Source organism: Gigantopelta aegis, chromosome 3, assembly GCF_016097555.1.
Source record: "Gigantopelta aegis isolate Gae_Host chromosome 3, Gae_host_genome, whole genome shotgun sequence".
In the NCBI taxonomy this organism is placed as follows: Eukaryota; Metazoa; Mollusca; class Gastropoda; order Neomphalida; family Peltospiridae; genus Gigantopelta; species Gigantopelta aegis.
In genome coordinates, this window is record NC_054701.1 from 1,407,093 (window position 1) to 1,430,010 (window position 22,918).

The 22,918-nt window shown below is 36.7% G+C and overlaps 1 protein-coding gene across 7 annotated transcripts in view; it reads left to right on the plus strand.

Annotated features, from left to right (window-relative positions):
• The window catches only part of LOC121367349 (trichohyalin-like), a 198,101-nt gene that overhangs the window by 103,504 nt on the left and 71,679 nt on the right, over positions 1-22,918 (plus strand). For 6 of the 7 annotated variants that reach the window (XM_041491464.1, XM_041491460.1, XM_041491465.1 and 3 more), the window contains 4 exons: positions 17,605-17,809; positions 19,204-19,263; positions 20,118-20,135; positions 22,210-22,322. In XM_041491464.1, coding sequence (XP_041347398.1) covers positions 17,605-17,809; positions 19,204-19,263; positions 20,118-20,135; positions 22,210-22,322 — 396 coding nt within the window. The remainder of the gene's footprint in view (positions 1-17,604; positions 17,810-19,203; positions 19,264-20,117; positions 20,136-22,209; positions 22,323-22,918) is intronic. The other variant, XM_041491463.1, reaches the window with a different exon arrangement.

The following is a 22,918-nucleotide window of genomic DNA, read 5'->3' on the forward strand; positions in this document are numbered from 1 at the left end:
CAAAATGTTTTCCACTCAAAGAATCCCTGTTCCAAATCTTTCCGGACGATCCGAACACTGTCATGAATATACATCTCAACAGAGGGAAACATATTGTGTTACAAACTATGTACACCAAGATCCCATAGTGCAGCCAGGGGGAAGATATTCTATTCAGACAAGCCCAGAAGTAAAACAATATTTTGCTCAAATAATTCCTGTACCTCATTTTTTAGAAGGTGTAGAACATTCTCATTATCACATGATGGAACCAGATGATTGTAACACAAGCCCTGAATATCAGGAACCAGTGTATAATATAGGAAGCACAGAACAGTTTGACACAGACTACACTGGCATCCCATGTCATGATTCTGGTCCATTAGAAGATATGCCACATGTTCGAGGTATAATGGGAGGCCACTGTGATACAAAATACTGTATTCCACATGATGATGTTTTCTTTGATGAAGACTTGCCTTATATTACTCATGTGAAAGCAGTAAATGATGAACAGTCAGATTTCCGTCAAACATCTCCATTCAGAGCAGACAGAGATGAAGATTCTTGTACAGAGATAGATGTTCAGCCAGTAGTAGATGTGAATGTATATGACTTTAGAAAAAGTAGAGATACTCTTTTAACATCAGAAGATGACTTTAGAAAAAGTAGAGATACTCTTTTAACATCAGAAGATGACTTTAGAGAAAGTAGAGATATTCTCCCCACATCAGAAGATGACTTTAGAAAAAGTAGAGAGATTCTCTCAACATCAGAAGATGACTTTAGAAAAAGTAGAGATATTCTCTCCACATCAGAAGATGACTTTAGAGAAAGTAGAGATATTCTTTTAACATCAGAAGATGACTTTAGAGAAAGTAGAGATATTCTTTTAACATCAGAAGATGACTTTAGAAAAAGTAGAGAGATTCTCCCCACATCAGAAGATGACTTTAGAGAAAGTAGAGAGATTCTCTCCACATCAGAAGATGACTTTAAAAAAAGTAGAGATATTCTTTTAACATCAGAAGATGACTTTAGAGAAAGTAGAGATATTCTTTCAACATCAGAAGATGACTTTAGAAAAAGTAGAGATATTCTTTCCACATCAGAAGATGACTTTAGAGAAAGTAGAGATATTCTTTTAACATCAGAAGATGACTTTAGAAAAAGTAGAGAGATTCTCCCCACATCAGAAGATGACTTTAGAGAAAGTAGAGAGATTCTCTCCACATCAGAAGATGACTTTAAAAAAAGTAGAGATATTCTTTTAACATCAGAAGATGACTTTAGAGAAAGTAGAGATATTCTTTCAACATCAGAAGATGACTTTAGAAAAAGTAGAGATATTCTTTCCACATCAGAAGATGACTTTAGAGAAAGTAGAGATATTCTTTTAACATCAGAAGATGACTTTAGAAAAAGTAGAGAGATTCTCTCCACATCAGAAGATGACTTTAGAAAAAGTAGAGATACTCTTTTAACATCAGAAGATGACTTTAGAGAAAGTAGAGATATTCTCTCCACATCAGAAGATGACTTTAGAAAAAGTAGAGAGATTCTCTCAACATCAGAAGATGACTTTAGAAAAAGTAGAGATATTCTCTCCACATCAGAAGATGACTTTAGAAAAAGTAGAGAGATTCTTTCCACATCAGAAGATGATTACAGTAATCCCAGCTGGAAAGGGGATCCCTATGACTCACAAAACACCAGTGTCGATATTTCAGATATATTTGAAACTTCAAAATTGTACCTAGCTTCAGACTCATCAGACATCTGGGTGACAAAACACACGAGGCAGAAACAGAATTCCACTGCTGAGAACACAGCAATTTGTGGTTCTTCACAGAACTATGATGTGAATAAATACAGAGGGGGATCATGGCAGGAAAAGGAAACTCCTAGTGTCCTGGCAATGAAAATAAAGTTTGAAAAGCGCATGCCAGACAGTTCTGTGCACACTTATCGTGAACTGAGGGAAAAGACCAAGCAGCTTTCTAATTTGAAGTCTGTGTCTGTCAGGAATATCGCAAATAAGTTTGAGAAGAAATAATTCTGTCTGTTAATATTTCCTGTCCAAACGCGTGCTTTATGAATGATATGTCAAAGGTTCTGGTATGTGCAACCCACCTGTGAGAAAGTGCATAGAAAAGATACCTTGCAGCTAATGAACAAATGTAGCATAACTTAGATGTATCAAATGTTTGACATCAAATATAGTCAAAGATGAATAAATCAATGTGTTCTAGAGGTGTCATTAAACAAAATAACTTTGTTTTAATGATGATGTTTAAGACATGTTTATATAAAAACACAGCGTGAATTATTTATTTTACTGAGTGTTTCAGGATGTGATGGATTCACAGGTAACAAGTAATTATCTTGTAGCATACTGTCTTCTATGTGACGGATGTATAAGTGAAGGATTTTCACAATCTCATAAATATACATCATTGTAAATGTTCAGAACAGCTGTGTGGATTCAGGGCTCTGTGACTGAGAAACAGTAAAACAATTCACAAGAATGATGATGCCATTAACATAGCTGATGCAGGACCTAAAGAATCAGTATGACTTACTGATGGCTTGCTTATCTAGTGCCTCTCTCTTTACATGTTCTTCTCTATAGTGCCTCTCCATCTGTTGGTCTTTGTTAAGTATCTAGTGCCTCTCTCTTTAAATGTTCTTCTCTATAGTGCTTCTCCATCTGTTGGTCTTTGTTAAGTATCTAGTGCCTCTCTCTTTACATGTTCTTCTCTATAGTGCTTCTCCATCTGTTGGTCTTTGTTAAGTATCTAGTGCCTCTCTCTTTACATGTTCTTCTCTATAGTGCTTCTCCATCTGTTGGTCTTTGTTAAGTATCTAGTGCCTCTCTCTTTACATGTTCTTCTCTATAGTGCTTCTCCATCTGTTGGTCTTTGTTAAGTATCTAGTGCCTCTCTCTTTATATGTTCTTCTCTATAGTGCCTCCATCTGTTGGTCTTTGTTAAGTATCTAGTGCCTCTCTCTTTAAATGTTCTTCTCTATAGTGCCTCCATCTGTTGGTCTTTGTTAAGTATCTAGTGCCTCTCTCTTTACATGTTCTTCTCTATAGTGCCTCCATCTGTTGGTCTTTGTTAAGTATCTAGTGCCTCTCTCTTTACATGTTCTTCTCTATAGTGCCTCTCCATCTGTTGGTCTTTGTTAAGTATCTAGTGCCTCTCTCTTTACATGTTCTTCTCTATAGTGCCTCTCCATCTGTTGGTCTTTGTTAAGTATCTAGTGCCTCTCTCTTTAAATGTTCTTCTCTATAGTGCCTCTCCATCTGTTGGTCTTTGTTAAGTATCTAGTGCCTCTCTCTTTACATGTTCTTCTCTATAGTGCCTCTCCATCTGTTGGTCTTTGTTAAGTATCTAGTGCCTCTCTCTTTACATGTTCTTCTCTATAGTGCCTCTCCATCTGTTGGTCTTTGTTAAGTATCTAGTGCCTCTCTCTTTACATGTTCTTCTCTATAGTGCCTCTCCATCTGTTGGTCTTTGTTAAGTATCTAGTGCCTCTCTCTTTACATGTTCTTCTCTATAGTGCCTCTCCATCTGTTGGTCTTTGTTAAGTATCTAGTGCCTCTCTCTTTACATGTTCTTCTCTATAGTGCCTCTCCATCTGTTGGTCTTTGTTAAGTATCTAGTGCCTCTCTCTTTACATGTTCTTCTCTATAGTGCCTCTCCATCTGTTGGTCTTTGTTAAGTATCTAGTGCCTCTCTCTTTACATGTTCTTCTCTATAGTGCCTCTCCATCTGTTGGTCTTTGTTAAGTATCTAGTGCCTCTCTCTTTACATGTTCTTCTCTATAGTGCCTCTCCATCTGTTGGTCTTTGTTAAGTATCTAGTGCCTCTCTCTTTACATGTTCTTCTCTATAGTGCCTCTCCATCTGTTGGTCTTTGTTAAGTATCTAGTGCCTCTCTCTTTATATGTTCTTCTCTATAGTGCCTCTCCATCTGTTGGTCTTTGTTAAGATTCTAGTGCCTCTCTCTTTATATGTTCTTCTCTATAGTGCTTCTCCATCTGTTGGTCTTTGTTAAGTATCTAGTGCCTCTCTCTTTACATGTTCTTCTCTATAGTGCCTCTCCATCTGTTGGTCTTTGTTAAGTATCTAGTGCCTCTCTCTTTACATGTTCTTCTCTATAGTGCCTCCATCTGTTGGTCTTTGTTAAGTATCTAGTGCCTCTCTCTTTACATGTTCTTCTCTATAGTGCTTCTCCATCTGTTGGTCTTTGTTAAGTATCTAGTGCCTCTCTCTTTACATGTTCTTCTCTATAGTGCCTCTCCATCTGTTGGTCTTTGTTAAGTATCTAGTGCCTCTCTCTTTACATGTTCTTCTCTATAGTGCCTCTCCATCTGTTGGTCTTTGTTAAGTATCTAGTGCCTCTCTCTTTACATGTTCTTCTCTATAGTGCCTCTCCATCTGTTGGTCTTTGTTAAGTATCTAGTGCCTCTCTCTTTATATGTTCTTCTCTATAGTGCCTCTCCATCTGTTGGTCTTTGTTAAGATTCTAGTGCCTCTCTCTTTACATGTTCTTCTCTATAGTGCTTCTCCATCTGTTGGTCTTTGTTAAGTATCTAGTGCCTCTCTCTTTACATGTTCTTCTCTATAGTGCCTCTCCATCTGTTGGTCTTTGTTAAAATAATTCTTACATTGGTTTGTTTTTTAAAAACAAGTTCAACTGTTAACAATTGGATTGTTAAATGTTTCAGTATGCTTTTTAGTGTGGTATGTGTGTGTGAGAGTGTCATCATTTTCATGTTTATTCAGGGAGTATATTAGTATTTTTATCAGGACATCTTACGTCCGTAAAGGTCATATTTATACTGTTATTGTTGCAATTTACAACACATATTTAAAGCCAAACACTACATTGCTGTGCCAACCTTTAATTGCCCATCTTACCATTTGCGGACCGTGCGAAAGATTTATGTCATTAATATGGCACTTATTTGGATTTTGCTAAATTAAAAAATTGCTAATATTTTATTATTTAGAGTGTTAAGTATGCTCAAATATTGTCATCTATGGCAGACGTTTTACTGTTAAATTACATATTACTCACACCATGTATTCAGATTATCCTCATCTGTATAGCAGCTCAAATTGCATTTGATGTCAATCCAAAAAGGTTCATATCTTGGAAACCAGCTTTAGTGGCATTGGCAGTTCCAGAGTGGGTCACGGAAAATCCATGACCCCATCACTTTAAAAGATTCCTGTTCAGTGAACAGTAAACAATACTAAACTGCCCTAAAAACACATCTGAACATCTTTATCTGAAAACTTTGGGGAAGTACCCCCCCCTCCCCAAACCTCATGAGTGCTCGGCTCATTCGCCTTCAACAAACTCAAACTGCCCCTTTTAGAACTTTGTGACCCCCTCCTTCAAATCCTGAATCTGCACATCAGTGGCTATGTTTATATAAGCCATGAAGTAGAATTTTTAATTTAAAAACTTTTGATTTAATTTCACTCTTAAAGAAATTATATATTTAACAAAAATATTTTAAATGATACCATACCAATTATTATTATTATTATAACAAAAAAACGAACATTTACTTTTTTTAAAAGTATTTATTAATTATTTACATTTTATAGTTGTTATTTATTTTAGTTCTTTTCTTCTGTACTTATTCAAAATAACCAACATGACAGCACTGGTTAACTTTTAGCTGAATGTTTTATTTCTTTAGTACATGTATATAAAGTAATGCCTTTTACATGTTGAGTACAATTGATGATATGTATTACATTTTATATTTATATACTGTTAAATCAAAAAATAATTATTTTACAGATTCATTGCTCAAAAAAAAAAATCAGCCATATGTATTTACAATGATTCAATTTACATTGATATGTTTTGTAAGAACTGTAGTCTTATTTTTATTGTGACTATCAAACAGATATTATAACTTAATATTTTGTTATATGTTATATGTAGCCTTGAATTATACATAATTATTACATGTGCCAAATATATGAGTATATTGTTGTTTGCTGTTCAATAATTAAAGAGAATAAAGTGAATAAAAACTTGCTTAATTGTTTTTGTTAATTTGGTTTGTTCATTGTTACCTAATGTACAGTAAAGATAGAACTTTAAATATGTCATGGTGTTGTCTGGGGAGTGGTAGATCACTTACTTGAGGTGTGATGAGTCAGGAGATTGATCCCTATCATGGATAGATCCAGTTCTGTTTTGTGTTCCAGTGAGGAATCCACTCAAAGAAATGGGATGTACTGTGTTGTTCCACTAGTTGAGCACTGCTTGGGCAAGTAAGATGTACCGGGTTGTTCAGCTGGGTGAGCACTACTTGGGTCAGTGAGATGTACCGGGTTGTTCAGCTGGGTGAGCACTGCTTGGGTCAGTGAGATGTACCGGGTTGTTCAGCTGGGTGAGCACTGCTTGGGTCAGTGAGATGTACCGTGTTGTTCAGCTGAGTGAGCACTGCTTGGGTCAGTGAGATGTACCGTGTTGTTCAGCTGGGTGAGCACTGCTGGGTGAGCACTGCTTGGACCAGTGAGATGTACCGGGTTGTTCAGCTGGGTGAGCACTGCTTGGACCAGTGAGATGTACCGGGTTGTTCAGCTGGGTGAGCACTGCTTGGGCCAGTGAGCACCGGGTAGCTGGGTGGCACTGCTTGTGAGAGATGTACCGGGTTGTTCAGCTGGGTGAGCACTGCTTGGGTGAGATGTACAGTGGGTGAGCATGTACCGGGTTGTTCAGCTGGGTGAGCACTGCTTGGGTCAGTGAGATGTACCGGGTTGTTCAGCTGGGTGAGCACTGCTTGGGTCAGTGAGATGTACCGGGTTGTTCAGCTGGGTGAGCACTGCTTGGGTCAGTGAGATGTACCGGGTTGTTCAGCTGGGTGAGCACTGCTTGGGTCAGTGAGATGTACCGGGTTGTTCAGCTGGGTGAGCACTGCTTGGGTCAGTGAGATGTACCCAGCTGTTGTGCTTGGGTCAGTGAGATGGGGTGAGCACTGCTTGGGTCAGTGAGATGTACCGTGTTTGTTTCAGCTGGGTGAGCACTGCTTGGGTCAGTGAGATGTACCGGGTTGTTCAGCTGGGTGAGCACTGCTTGGGTCAGTGAGATGTACCGGGTTCAGCTTGAGCACTGCTTGGGTCAGTGAGCACTGCTTGGGTCAGTGAGATGTACCCTGTTGTTCAGCTGGGTGAGCACTGCTTGGGTCAGTGAGATGTACCGTGTTGTTCAGCTGGGTGAGCACTGCTTGGGTCAGTGAGATGTACCGTGTTGTTCAGTTGGGTGAGCACTGCTTGGGTCAGTGAGATGTACCGTGTTGTTCAGTTGGGTGAGCGCTGCTTAGGTCAGTGAGATGTACCGTGTTGTTCAGCTGGGTGAGCGCTGCTTGGGTCAGTGAGATGTACCGGGTTGTTCAGCTGGGTGAGCGCTGCTTGGGTCAGTGAGATGTACTGTGTTGTTCAGTTGGGTGAGCACTGCTTGGGTCAGTGGATCGAGTACTCTTCATGGACCAATTCTCTGAATAACTGGTAACCCAAGACTGATATATCAAAGGCTGTGGTATGTGCTGTTCTATTTGTGGGAAAGTGCATATAAAATATTTCTTACTGCTGATAGACAAATGTAGTGGGTGACCTCTACATGTGAGAATGACCCAATGTTTGACATCTGTAGCCGAGGATGAATAAATCATTGTACTCTAGTGGTCAGCGTGTTGTTAAAGAAAACAAACCTACCACAAACCTACCACAACTAACCTACCACAACTAACCTACCACAACAAACCTACCACAACTAACATACCACAACTAACCTACCACAACTAACCTACCACAACTAACCTACCACAACTAACCTACCACAACTAACCTACCGAAACAAACATACCACAACTAACCTACCACAACTAACCTACCACAACTAACCTACCACAACAAACCTACCACAACTAACCTACCACAACTAACCTACCAAAACAAACCTACCACAACTAACATACCACAACTAACATACCACAACTAACCTACCACAACAAACATACCACAACTAACAACTAACCTACTAACATACCACAACTAACCTACCACAACAAACCTACCAAAACAAACATATCACAACTAACATACCACAACTAACCTACCACAACAAACCTACCACAAGTAACATACCAAAACAAACCTACCACAACTAACATACCAAAACAAACCTACCACAACTAACATACCAAAACAAACCTACCACAACTAACATACCAAAACAAACCTACCACAACTAACATACCACAACTAACATACCACAACTAACATACCAAAACAAACCTACCAAAACAAACCTACCACAACTAACCTACCAAAACAAACCTACCACAACTAACCTACCACAACTAACCTACCAAAACAAACCTACCACAACTAACCTACCACAACTAACATACCACAACTAACCTACCACAACTAACCTACCAAAACAAACCTACCACAACTAACCTACCACAACTAACCTACCACAACTAACCTACCACAACAAACCTACCAAAACAAACATACCACAACTAACATACCACAACTAACATACCACAACAAACCTACCACAAGTAACATACCAAAACAAACCTACCAAAACAAACCTACCAAAACAAACATACCACAACTAACCTACCACAACAAACCTACCACAACAAACCTACCACAAGTAACATACCAAAACAAACCTACCACAACTAACATACCAAAACAAACCTACCACAACTAACATACCAAAACAAACCTACCACAACTAACATACCAAAACAAACCTACCACAACTAACCTACCAAAGTGGAACTGGTAGTTTGTTCTCTCTGTAGGAAAGTGCATATTAGCAATGTTTACAGTGACCAAAGTGGAACTGGTAGTTTGTTCTCTCTGTAGGAAAGTGCATATTAGCAATGTTTACAGTGACCAAGGTCACTGATGTACACTTTTGTTTTCTTCATTTTCAATTCTTGTAGAATTGTGAACCATAAACCTCGGCAGCTAAAGAATTAGAAGATTAATTAAGTTTAGTTTTGGATTTATCACTATATTTATCACTCTAATTTTGTGTTGGCGTTCGTGACTAATAATCCATAAGTCTGTAGATATAAGTAATTGTTTGTTGGTTTTAATCTGACTTCACGTATTAACCGGAACACAAAGCACAGTGACTGCTTCTCTTTATTTCCACTCCACAGCTGTCCATATTGATTTTGTCTTGTGTCTCTTGTTACAGAACTAACGAGCAGATGGACTGGAGACATGAACATTCAGGCTCTTTAATTATTAGGGTTTTATGAGTTCATGATGTTTAAGATGAGGATGTTTTTTACTGTCTACAAGATGAGCATCCTTTCACAAAGCTCTTTTAAGTTTAAGGTTTTTTAAACGACATCAGGTCATTCTTACAAGTCTTTTTTAAACTTGGACTTCAAGATGAAAAGAGTTTAATAAATTTGGCACCTGAACTATATACACTCAGTCTTGGTAGTTAGGCACTTAAGCTGATGTTAGCGTAAAGAGGCCGTAGTTTACAAAATGAATGTCAACAATTCACAGATTGGTATTTGTTGATTATTTAAAAAAAGGATCCGTAATTACAAATCTTGCAGACTTTGTGCTCTAGTGGTGTCATAAACCAAACAAACTTTACTTTTGCAGACTTTTATAAATTTGTTGATATTTATGTGAGTTTAATTTGAACCTTGGCAAAAGGGTCTAGACGTGAGCTGATCTACAGTCTGTTAAAGGTGGTCTCAATATGGAGGTGTTCTGTATAAAGATGAAAAATACTTTGGCATTGGGAAAGTTGATTTTTTAATGTCCTTCACAAAAAGCTTCTAATCTGTGTATAGAAGCCAGCTAAGATTATTTTGAAGATGTCAGTCAGCATCCATTGTGCCATTTTGGTTGTTGATGGTTATCTATTATAACCAATATTCTATTATGGTACTAATATATCAAAGGACAATTAAGAAAATGTGCATGGAAAACCCCCCAAAAGGGTGTCTTAACCATATGTCTGACGCCATATAACTGTAAATAAAATGTGTTGAGTGCGTCGTTAAATAAACCATTTCCTTCCTTCCTTCCGTGCAGCTAGTGGTGAGAATAGCTGATGTGATGTCTGGTTTTCTTCTTTCACATTCTCTGGGACAACTGTCACAATACATTAATATTGCCATGTTTTATACAATTAAATATTGACCACTGATTATAATAAAACACTGGGATGTTGTTAAACAAACCTGCCTTTATTCTTAATCTTAGATGACACTTGTGTAGGTTGTACTAAACTATTTAACTTCTGGCTGGGTCGAAGATAGAGGTGCACCCAACTTTTTATAGAGCAGTTAACACAACAAGTCCTGTGATTGGTGATACCACTGTGTCAAGTAGCCTTGTGCTTGAAACATGTATGGAGTACACAAATGTAGTGCGAAATTAGAGTAGTCATAGACCCTACCCATTATCTCTGAAATGAGCAGCTTGACCCTCAATTTTTCTGATTCACTTTAAGTGTCAGGGGTGGTAATATCTGTGGTGTTTATGTCATTTGATATGCTTGCAGGTAGGAGTTTTAGCCACACATGTTACTATTGTCATCGATGGGATTTGCGTGGTTAGGCCATCAGTCAACAGGCTGGTAGGTACTCGGTTCGGATCCCAGTCAAGGCATAGGATTTTTAATCCAGATACCGACTCCAAACCCTGAGTGAGTGCTCCGCAAGGCTCAATGGGTAGGTGTAAACCACTTGCACCGACCAGTGATCCATAACTGGTTCAACAAAGGCCATGGTTTGTGTTATCCTGCCTGTGGGAAGCGCAAATAAAATATCCCTTGCTGCTAATCGGAAAGAGTAGCCCATGAAGTGGCGACAGTGGGTTTCCTCTCAAAATCCGTGTGGTCCTTAACCATATGTCTGACACCATATAACCGTAAACAAAATGTGTTGAGTGCGTCGTTAAATAAAACATTTCTTTCATTTCTTTCTTTGGGATTTGATTTGGTAGTATACACCCTGTAATAACTTGTGTATGCTACCTAAACAATGTTACATTACAATCAGAGATATGACATGATTCCTATAACTTGTGCATGCTAAACAATGTTACATTACAATCAGATATATGACATGATTCCTATACCTTGTACATGCTACCTACACAATGTTACATTACAATCAGAGATATGACATGACTCCTATAACTTGTGCATGCTAAACAATGTTACATTACAATCAAAGATATATAACATGATTCCTATAACTTGTGGATGCTACCTACACAATGTTACATTACAATCAGAGATATGACATGATTCCTATAAATTGTGCATGCTACCTACACAATGTTACATTACAATCAGATATATGACATGATTCCTATAACTTGTACATGCTAAACAATGTTACATTACAATCAGAGATATATGACATGATTCCTATAACTTGTGCATACTACCTACACAATGTTACATTACAATCAGAGATATGACATGATTCCTATAACTTGTGCATGCTACCTACACAATGTTACATTACAATCAGAGATATATGACATGATTCCTATAACTTGTGCATGCTACCTACACAATGTTACATTACAATCAGAGATATAGGACATGATTCCTATAACTTGTGCATGCTACCTACACAATGTTACATTACAATCAGAGATATAGGACATGATTCCTATAACTTGTGCATGCTACCTACACAATGTTTAATTACAATCAGAGATATATGACATGATTCATATAACTTGTGCATACTACCTACACAATGTTACATTACAATCAGAGATATATGACATGATTCCTATAACTTGTGCATGCTACCTACACAATGTTACATTACAATCAGAGATATAGGACATGATTCCTATAACTTGTGCATGCTACCTACACAATGTTACATTACAATCAGAGATATATGACATGATTCCTATAACTTGTGCATGCTACCTACACAATGTTACATTACAATCAGAGATATAGGACATGATTCCTATAACTTGTGCATGCTACCTACACAATGTTACATTACAATCAGAGATATAGGACATGATTCCTATAACTTGTGCATGCTACCTACACAATGTTTAATTACAATCAGAGATATATGACATGATTCATATAACTTGTGCATACTACCTACACAATGTTACATTACAATCAGAGATATATGACATGATTCCTATAACTTGTGCATGCTAAACAATGTTACATTACAATCAGAGATATATAACATGATTCCTATAACTTGTGCATGCTACCTACACAATGTTACATTACAATCAGAGATATATGACATGATTTCTATAATTTGTGCATACTACCTACACAATGTTATATTACAATCAGATATATGACATGATTCCTATAACTTGTGCATGCTACCTACACAATGTTACATTACAATCAGAGATATATGACATGATTCATATAACTTGTGCATGCTACCTACACAATGTTACATTACAATCAGAGATATGACATGATTCCTATAACTTGTGCATGCTACCTACACAATGTTTAATTACAATCAGAGATATATGACATGATTCATATAACTTGTGCATGCTACCTACACAATGTTACATTACAATCAGAGATATGACATGATTCCTATAACTTGTGCATGCTACCTACACAATGTTACATTACAATCAGAGATATATGACATGATTCCTATAACTTGTGCATGCTACCTACACAATGTTACATTACAATCAGAGATATAGGACATGATTCCTATAACTTGTGCATGCTACCTACACAATGTTACATTACAATCAGAGATATAGGACATGATTCCTATAACTTGTGCATGCTACCTACACAATGTTTAATTACAATCAGAGATATATGACATGATTCATATAACTTGTGCATACTACCTACACAATGTTACATTACAATCAGAGATATATGACATGATTCCTATAACTTGTGCATGCTACCTACACAATGTTACATTACAATCAGAGATATATGACATGATTCCTATAACTTGTGCATGCTACCTACACAATGTTACATTACAATCAGAGATATATGACATGATTTCTATAATTTGTGCATACTACCTACACAATGTTATATTACAATCAGATATATGACATGATTCCTATAACTTGTGCATGCTACCTACACAATGTTACATTACAATCAGAGATATATGACATGATTCCTATAACTTGTGCATGCTACCTACACAATGTTACATTACAATCAGAGATATATGACATGATTCCTATCTGTCATTGTGTGCTCAGCGCCGCACTAGGTTGACAGGTAACATGGAAACACTGGGTGTAAATCAATAATGAATCCCAGCCTCAAAGAGACACACACGATGCAGTCTGGACATCTGGGGCTTGTTTTAGTAAGAACGAGACCTTTGTTAATAAGTACAATATGTCTCATGTCAGCTGGCTTCTGCTAACATGGAACTTCAAACGGAATCTAATTACATTGCTATTTAAAAGGCTATTGATTATTGGGGTTTGGCAGTACACAATGCTGTCTTTAAAAGAACAAATATTAAATAAACACTACAAGCTCGGTTATGCAATTACATCTGTAAAATAAATTATACTGTCTGAGTCATATAAATTAAATCATAAATGATTTATGACATATTGAAGTTTAAATATGGATATTTGATCTTCATTATTACCATCATATCTAGCCACAACATAATTTATAGAATTTCATTAAAATCTACTGAATCAATGACACTGCTAGTTGTGGTGTATGAATAATAACCCACAGTCATACCATGTTGAAATATGTTGGGCTTCATAGAAGGCTGACCAATTCTAGGAGAAAAGTCTAAACAAAAATGTTACAGGAAGAAAAGTCCCTGAAAAAACCCATAACGAAAGTATACAATTATTGCAGTTATGTTATGTGGTATGTTAGATCTTTGTTTATATATAGTCCACCCCCGGAATTAAAACTAAATATCAGCATTTGTTGAATCACTGTTTGTCATTCCATCATGATGTGACAAATAGTGACACAACAGCATTACCCTATTTAGACCACTCAATCAAAACTGTGTTCTCATAGTTAATTGTAAAATCAACATCTTATAATTTTAGGAAAATTTCTTAAAATACCACTCGCTCACACTTTCTTTTTATCTCTTATAACCTAAAAAGTGTAAAGGTAAAGTTTTATTGTGTCCCATCATTGACAGATTCTGTGCCCAGGATAGACATGCCTGAACCTTAAGTGGATATGGGAATGTAACTGAGTGAAGTCTGGACATTTGCACTATGTACATATGTTTGTGCGGTGAATATTATCAACTAATAAAGCCTGTGTCAAAATATGCTATACAACGAACATCCGCTTTAACCAGCAATAGTTTTAAAAAAGCAGAAACTTTCAACTGTAATATTCAAATTAAATGGTGACCCTTTTTCTGTAATATTTTTTCCTGAGGTAAAATTCTGACTTTTTACCAGTCCCTGTGTGATCCCCTTGGAACTTCCAGTGCTTTGTTTGATAAACTGTGACTGTGTTTTGGTTGAATGTGCATGACTAGAAGTTCTGTATGTCTTGGTATTTACTTAACAACTACTACCACTATACTGCCCTGCTAAAGCAAAATACTGCAAGTGACAAATGTTAAAGATTTTGAGGAAATCATTTTCGTTTATGACTTGGCCATCTGGTGACAGCTTTATTGAGCAGCTGAATGATTTTGATTCTCAAGGTTGTGTTTGAGGAAAATATTTCTCTTGAATCTTGCTGTGTTATTGGGACAGTCCTGAGTGTTCCTCTGTTGTAAGATGTACCAGTATCTGGCTGCGTTATAGGAACAGTCCTAAGTGTTCTTCTATTGTAAGATGTACCAGTATCTGGCTGTGTTATAGGGACAGTCCTGAGTGTTCCTCTGTTGTTAGATGTACCAGTATCTGGCTGCGTTATAGAGACAGTCCTGAGAGTTCCTCTGTTGTAAGATGTACCAGTATCTGGCTGTGTTATAGGGACAGTCCTGAGTGTTCCTCTGTTGTAAGATGTACCAGTATCTGGCTGTGTTATAGGGACAGTCCTGAGGGTTCCTCTGTTGTTAGATGTACCAGTATCTGGCTGTGTTATAGGGACAGTCCTGAGGGTTCCTCTGTTGTTAGATGTACCAGTATCTGGCTGTGTTATAGGGACAGTCCTGAGTGTTCCTCTGTTGTTAGATGTACCAGTATCTGGCTGTGTTATAGAGACAGTCCTGAGAGTTCCTCTGTTGTAAGATGTACCAGTATCTGGCTGTGTTTGGGGACAGTCCTGAGTGTTCCTCTGTTGTTAGATGTACCAGTATCTGGCTTTGTTATAGGGACAGTCCTGAGTGTTCCTCTGTTGTTAGATGTACCAGTATCTGGCTGTGTTATAGAGACAGTCCTGAGAGTTCCTCTGTTGTAAGATGTACCAGTATCTGGCTGTGTTATAGGGACAGTCCTGAGTGTTCCTCTGTTGTTAGATGTACCAGTATCTGGCTGTGTTATAGAGACAGTCCTGAGAGTTCCTCTGTTGTAAGATGTACCAGTATCTGGCTGTGTTTGGGGACAGTCCTGAGTGTTCCTCTGTTGTTAGATGTACCAGTATCTGGCTTTGTTATAGGGACAGTCCTGAGTGTTCCTCTGTTGTTAGATGTACCAGTATCTGGCTGTGTTATAGGGACAGTCCTGAGAGTTCCTCTGTTGTAAGATGTACCAGTATCTGGCTGTGTTATAGAGACAGTCCTGAGAGTTCCTCTGTTGTAAGATGTACCAGTATCTGGCTGTGTTATAGGGACAGTCCTGAGTGTTCCTCTGTTGTTAGATGTACCAGTATCTGGCTGTGTTATAGGGACAGTCCTGAGTGTTCCTCTGTTGTTAGATGTACCAGTATCTGGCTGTGTTATAGGGACAGTCCTGAGTGTTCCTCTGTTGTTAGATGTACCAGTATCTGGCTGTGTTATAGGGACAGTCCTGAGAGTTCCTCTGTTGTAAGATGTACCAGTATCTGGCTGTGTTATAGGGACAGTCCTGAGTGTTCCTCTGTTGTTAGATGTACCAGTATCTGGCTTTGTTATAGGGACAGTCCTGAGGGTTCCTCTATTGTAAGATGTACCAGTATTTGACTAACAAGCCTTTTTAATTAATAAAATTAAACATTAGATTCATTTGTTAAATTAAGAATATCAGTGACCGTTTATTCAGTGTGTTTCTGGTCAATTCTTGTGATGCCCCAAAGTGGATTTTACCAATAATTTAATATACATGTTTATCCTATAACTTACCCATGATATCCATGGTCATAAACCCATGTGATAATTTACTTTATTAACCCGGTTAATAATGGTATACAAATCTGGAAGGTCTCTAGGTAATTTGTTGCTGTGGATGGATCATTTGCTTACAAGCCAACAAGACCCGTGTACCTGAACGTAACGTTTTCAAAGATTTGTTTAAAATGCGTCACATCAAACTAATCTGTGCTAATCGTGATGATGTCATATTATCGATGGCGGTGACTTTAGTACTGTGATTTACTAAAAAAGTAATTAGAATGTTATTTTAGAAGTGTTATAGGATAAATAGAATTCACCACTCGTGTTTTTTAATATGTAAAATATCAACCTTGTCTTGTCAATCGGTATTTGTCGAGGCAGAGACTCGGTTGATATTTTCCATATTAACAAATACTCATGACGAATCCTCTATATATGAAAAGTAGACAATAGGAAGTAAAATAAGGTCTGAGTTACTACAAACATTCGAGATAACTAAAAACATTAGATAAGAGCAACTGGTATCCTTAGCAAGAGAATGTGTATAGCTTTAGTCGTAAACACAGTTTCTGTTTGTCGTAAACATCTTACAATGACAGCAAACTCGGTACAGTCTGTTTAGTTTGATGATTATTTGAAAAGACCACAATACATACAGCCACCCATTGTGTACTTGATCATCATGTGCTGCCTTTTACCTCGGTGAGCCAGTACAGTTTGGTATTAACCGAATTAGACAGAACAGATGATCTCAGTTTGGAATTATATCTGTTTCAGTAATTATTACTTGGCATTTCTTGCTTTATTAAGAAACTGAACAACATTTTATTACATTAAACACGGTTTAGTATCAGTATAAAATAATATTTTATTTCAAGATCTCAAAATAAACAGACAATCCAATATCAATATTTTGTACCCAAAAGATATGCTATTAATGTGTCACAGATGTTGTGATCTTGGCATGTTTGGATTTTATTACAGTTATGGCCTTTACATTTACTATCCAATTAACTTTACCTATCATTGTTTATGCCATAAGATTGACAGTCAACATTTCATTTGATTGCAAGGGAAGAATTTACATGAGAATCTTTATGCACTATGTGTTTTTTTCAAAAAGTTTATAAATACATGTATTTTGTTATGAATATAATGATGTATTTTCACAGAACTGAACTGAACATTGTCAGTGTATGGAGATGTTTATAAATACATGTATTTTGTTATGAATATAATGATGGGTTTTCACAGAACTGAACCGAACATTGTCAGAATGTATGGAGATGTTTATAAATACATGTATTTTTTTTACAGAACTGAACCGAACATTGTCAACGTGTACGAGGATGAGAGTCTGAAAGAACAGGCGAGGGAGATCGAACGAGAAACGGAGAAAATTAGAAAAGAAATGGAAAAAGAGCGTCAGAGGTCAAGGTCGGCCTCTCCCATTCACCGCCCACAGAGCGTTCCACCCAAACTGCTCTTCTCCAGCTTCAGCGAGCGGCCGACCATTTCAAAGGTAGATTGAGACGCAGTATGTGAGGTGTACTCATATTAGATATATAAAGCGGCCGACCATTTCAAAGGTAGATTGAGATGCAGTACGTGAGGTGTACACGTATTAGATAAATAAACTGACAGAAAGACATAGAAATATATATATAGTCAAACCTACTCTAGCAACCACCTGTATTAAGCAGCTGTCTGTGTTCAGAGGCCACATTTTTATTCTGCTCAATCATCTGATATAGTATTAACCTGTATTAACCAGCCACTTGTTTTAAAAGGCCACTTTTGATATTCCCTTTGGTGACTGTATATGTACAAATATGTATGGTCGACCGATTGATACTAACCAACAGACAAGACAGATGGAGGGATAGATGGATGGACAGGCATAGACAGGCAGAATGACAGATGAATGGATATGCCAAACGATAGCTAGATTGCCAGATGGATGCAGGGTGGCAGACTGACTTAGAAATAAGAAATGAGCTGTAATCTTCAAAGAACAACGGGTGGGGTGTAGCCCAGTGATAAAGCGCTCACTTGATGCGTGGTTGGTCTAGGATCAATCCCCATAAATCGCCTCATTGGTCTATTTTTTATTTCAGCCAATACTCCATAACTGGTATAACAAAGAAAGAAATGTTTATTTAACAATGCACTCAACACATTTTATTTATGGTTATATGGCATCAGACATATGGTTAAAGACCAACCAGATATTGAGAAAGGAAACCCGCTGTCGCCACTTCATGGGCTACTCTTTTCGATTAGCAGCAAGGGACCTTTATATGCACCATCCCACAGACAGGGTAGTACATACCATGACCTTTGATATACCAGTCGTGGTGCACTGGCTGGAACGAGAAATATCCCAATGGGCCCACCGACGGCGTGGTATAACAAAGGCCATGGTATGTACTATCCTGTGTGTGGGATGTAAAAACAATCCCTTGATGCTAATCAAAAAGAAGCCCATGAAGTGGCTATAGCGTGTTTCCTCTCTAATTATCTCTATGATCCTTGACCATATATCTGATAGATAAAACTGTGTGGAGGACAGTACATCATAAAACAAACTTTAAAAAGTTTTTTTTTTATTAAAAAACAATGATAAAAAATAAACATTCCTTGCTTTTGAAACATTCAAGATAAAGTTGACTCTGAGGAGCAGTCTGATTTCTTTGACTGACCAGTCTGATTTCTTTGACTGACCAGTCTGATTTCTTTGACTGACCAGTCAGCTTGAACTTGAAACTGTTTTGACATGCCCACATCTTTATAGGTTCAGGCATGTCTCCCCTGGTCACCTTTCTCTGGCATGGCCAGTAGTTTGGTCCAGGGTGTAAACAGGTCAGCTATATGATCACGTGTTGTATCATTCATACAGGGTTTCTGTTCTTGTAGGCTGAGGAAGACCATCTGGCTGAGAGACAAGAAACGTACAGCCGGACAGATGACAGAGAGGTATCTATGCATGTACACTGGAGTTAATCTGGGCTTAGCCTTTATAATGTCCTCAATTTGATGTGAATAAAAACAAGATATTGAAATTACTTTTAACAGTTTAAACTATTAAATACAGGTATAAAACATATTAACCCCAACAAAGATATCCCGAAAACAAATAATGATAATGTTTTTATGTATAACAGATAGTTGGTATTACTATTGAATATTACTCGGGAGAAATTGGCAGCTGGTTGGTTGGATTAGTGCACAAACTTAGTGCATTGGATGTTTTTTAATTAGAGTAAAATCTCTATCTTTCCACTTAAAATGTAAATGCATATTAGATCCTAAGAATACTCAATGCAGCCATATGAAGGCTGTCGTCTGATAAGAACCAATAACAGTTTGTTATAACTGGCTCTGTTGATCACTGCGATTTGTAAGTGAAGTTTCAACTATGATATTATTTATTGGCAAGTGCTTGTGGGTTTTTTAGTTTACTAGTTTTTTCTAAATTTTAATTGATTTCTTTTTACATTTTACATTCTCACATTTTACTTGTTTTTTGGGGGGTTTTTACATTTTAGTTATATAAAAAAACATTTTACTTGTTTTTATGTCTTACTGGTTTTTGTTTTACATTTTAATTTGGGTTTTTATGTTTTACTTGTTTTTTAATGTTACTTGGATTTTTTTTACATATTAAAGGGTTTTTTACATTTTGTTTTTGTTTTACATTTTACTTGTTTTTGTTACAATTTTATTTGCTTTTTAAAATTTTACTCTTTTTTTTATATTATTTTTTGTTACATTTTATTTGTTGTTTTACATGTTACCGGTACTTACACTTCACTCATTTCTTCTTGTAGTCGAGACTTGTAAGAGGAGTAAGTTGTTACATTTTATTTGTTGTTTTACATGTTACCGGTACTTACACTTCACTCATTTGTTTTTGTAGTCGAGACTTGTAAGAGGAGTAAGTTGTTACATTTTGTCTCAAAGAAATCACACAGACTAGAATTAGAACTCACTGCTTACACTTAGTTATTTTCATCTAACATATTCTGTACACCTACACACACACACAAATATGTACATATTAGAATATGTACATATAGAACAGTAGAAGAACTTACAAAGTTTCGTTAGTGTCTATTTAGGCCTAGATATCTTTCAGGTTATATTTTGTTGTTGTTCTGTCCAAATATTTGTTTTAAGTTTTAACCCAATATGCTTAGATCTTTTTGTTGTAGATTTAAAAAATTATATTTTGGTAGTTATAAAAATTATTTACTTGCTTAAATAAATACTGTTTCATGTGTACACCCCCATGCCCCTTTGAAAATATTATTAATATTTTTATAAGAAAAACATTTTAAAATGTTATTAAATTTGAATATATAGAGCCATTACATTATGACTGAACAATGAAAGAAATTAGTATAGACTCTTTAGAACATTGGACAGACGGCTTAATGAACTGATACAACCACATGTATTATTAGGCTTTAAGCTTCTTTCATTATGACTGAACAATGAAAGAAATTAGTATAGACTCTTTAGAACATTGGACAGACGGCTTAATGAACTGATACAACCACATGTATTATTAGGCTTTAAGCTTCTTTCATTATGACTGAACAATGAAAGAAATTAGTATAGACTCTTTAGAACATTGGACAGACGGCTTAATGAACTGATACAACCACATGTATTATTAGGCTTTAAGCTTCTTTCATTATGACTGAACAATGAAAGAAATTAGTATAGACTCTTTAGAACATTGGACAGACGGCTTAATGAACTGATACAACTACATGTATTATTAGGCTTTAAGCTTCTTTCATTATGACTGAATAATGAAAGAAATTAGTATAGACTCTTTAGAACATTCGACAGACAGCTTAATGAACTGATACAACTACATGTATTATTAGGCTTTAAGCTTCTTTCATTATGACTGAACAATGAAAGAAATTAGTATAGACTCTTTAGAACATTGGACAGACGGCTTAATGAACTGATACAACTACATGTATTATTAGGCTTTATAAGCTTCTTTGATTTATATAGACACACATTTATGAATATTATATTTTTAGAATAAAAAACAAAGCTTTATTAAGGATGTTAATTCATTATAGAATCTGTATATATCTATTGCTGGGGTGTTGTTTAACATTTGTTCATTCATTCATTCATTCATTCATTCATTCATTCATTCATTCATTCTCCATCCTTCCATCCATCCACCCATACATCTATCCATTTGTCCAAAACCTATCCATATATCCATCCATCCATATATCCATCCATCCATCCATATATCCATCCATCCATCCATCTATCCATTTATCCATTCATCTATCCATCCATTCACCTATCTACCAACCCACCCATCCATCCACACATTCATCCACTCAGCCATCTATCCATCCGTTCATCCACGTAACCAACCATCCAAAACCCATCCATTCATTCATCTACCCACCCATCCATCCATCCATCCATCCACCCACCCCTCCATTCATTCATTCATTCATTCATTCATTCATTCATTCATTCATTCATACATCCACACATCCACCCATCCATCTATCCATCTACCCATCCATCAATCCATCCATCCATCCATTCATCCATCCTTCCATCCACACATCCATCCATCCACATATCCATTCATTCATCCATCCATCCATCCATCCACACATCCACCCATCCATTCATCCACACATCCATCCATCAAAACATCCATCCATTCATTTATTCATCTATCCATCCATCCATCCACACATCCATCCATCCATCCGTCAATCTGTGTGTCCTTCCATCCATGCATCTGTTCATCCGTCCGTCCATCCATCCATGCATCTGTTCATCCATCCGTCCATCCATCCATGCATCTGTTCATCCGTCCATCCATCCATCCATGCATCCCTTCATCCCTCATTTATTTTGTAGGCGTTGACCCAGGAGGTGAAGATTCTGCGGCAAGCGTTACATACGACCCGTATGGACCAGCAGCAAGCTGAACAGACTCTGAAAGACACGCGCGAGAAAGCGGAAAATGCCAGGTGAGAGATTCTTACATCTATACACAGAGGAACTAGTAGCAGATATATATACATATATATATATATATATATATATATATATATATATATATATATATATATATATATATATATATATGGGAGGAAACCTGCTAGTACCATATAGTACCATATAGGTTATTCCTACTAAATAAGAAGCATGGGATCTTTTAAATGATGTTCTTTCCCATAGACATACCATGGCGTTTCATGTAGCAAGACTGATGAGGCACTGGCTGCAATGGGAAACATCTGTATTCATCAGTCATAGACATACTTTATATGAACATAACAATAATTAAAAGATAATAACAATAGTTAAACATGTACAGATATTGTGTTGTACTATATTTACAGGTATTGTGTTGTACTATATTTACAGATATTGTGTTGTACTACATGTACAGATATTGTGTTGTACTATATTTACAGATATTGTGTTGTACTATATTTACAGATATTGTGTTGTACTATATTTATACATACTTTATATGAACATAACAATAATTAAAAGATAATAACAATAGTTAAACATGTACAGATATTGTGTTGTACTACATGTACAGATATTGTGTTAT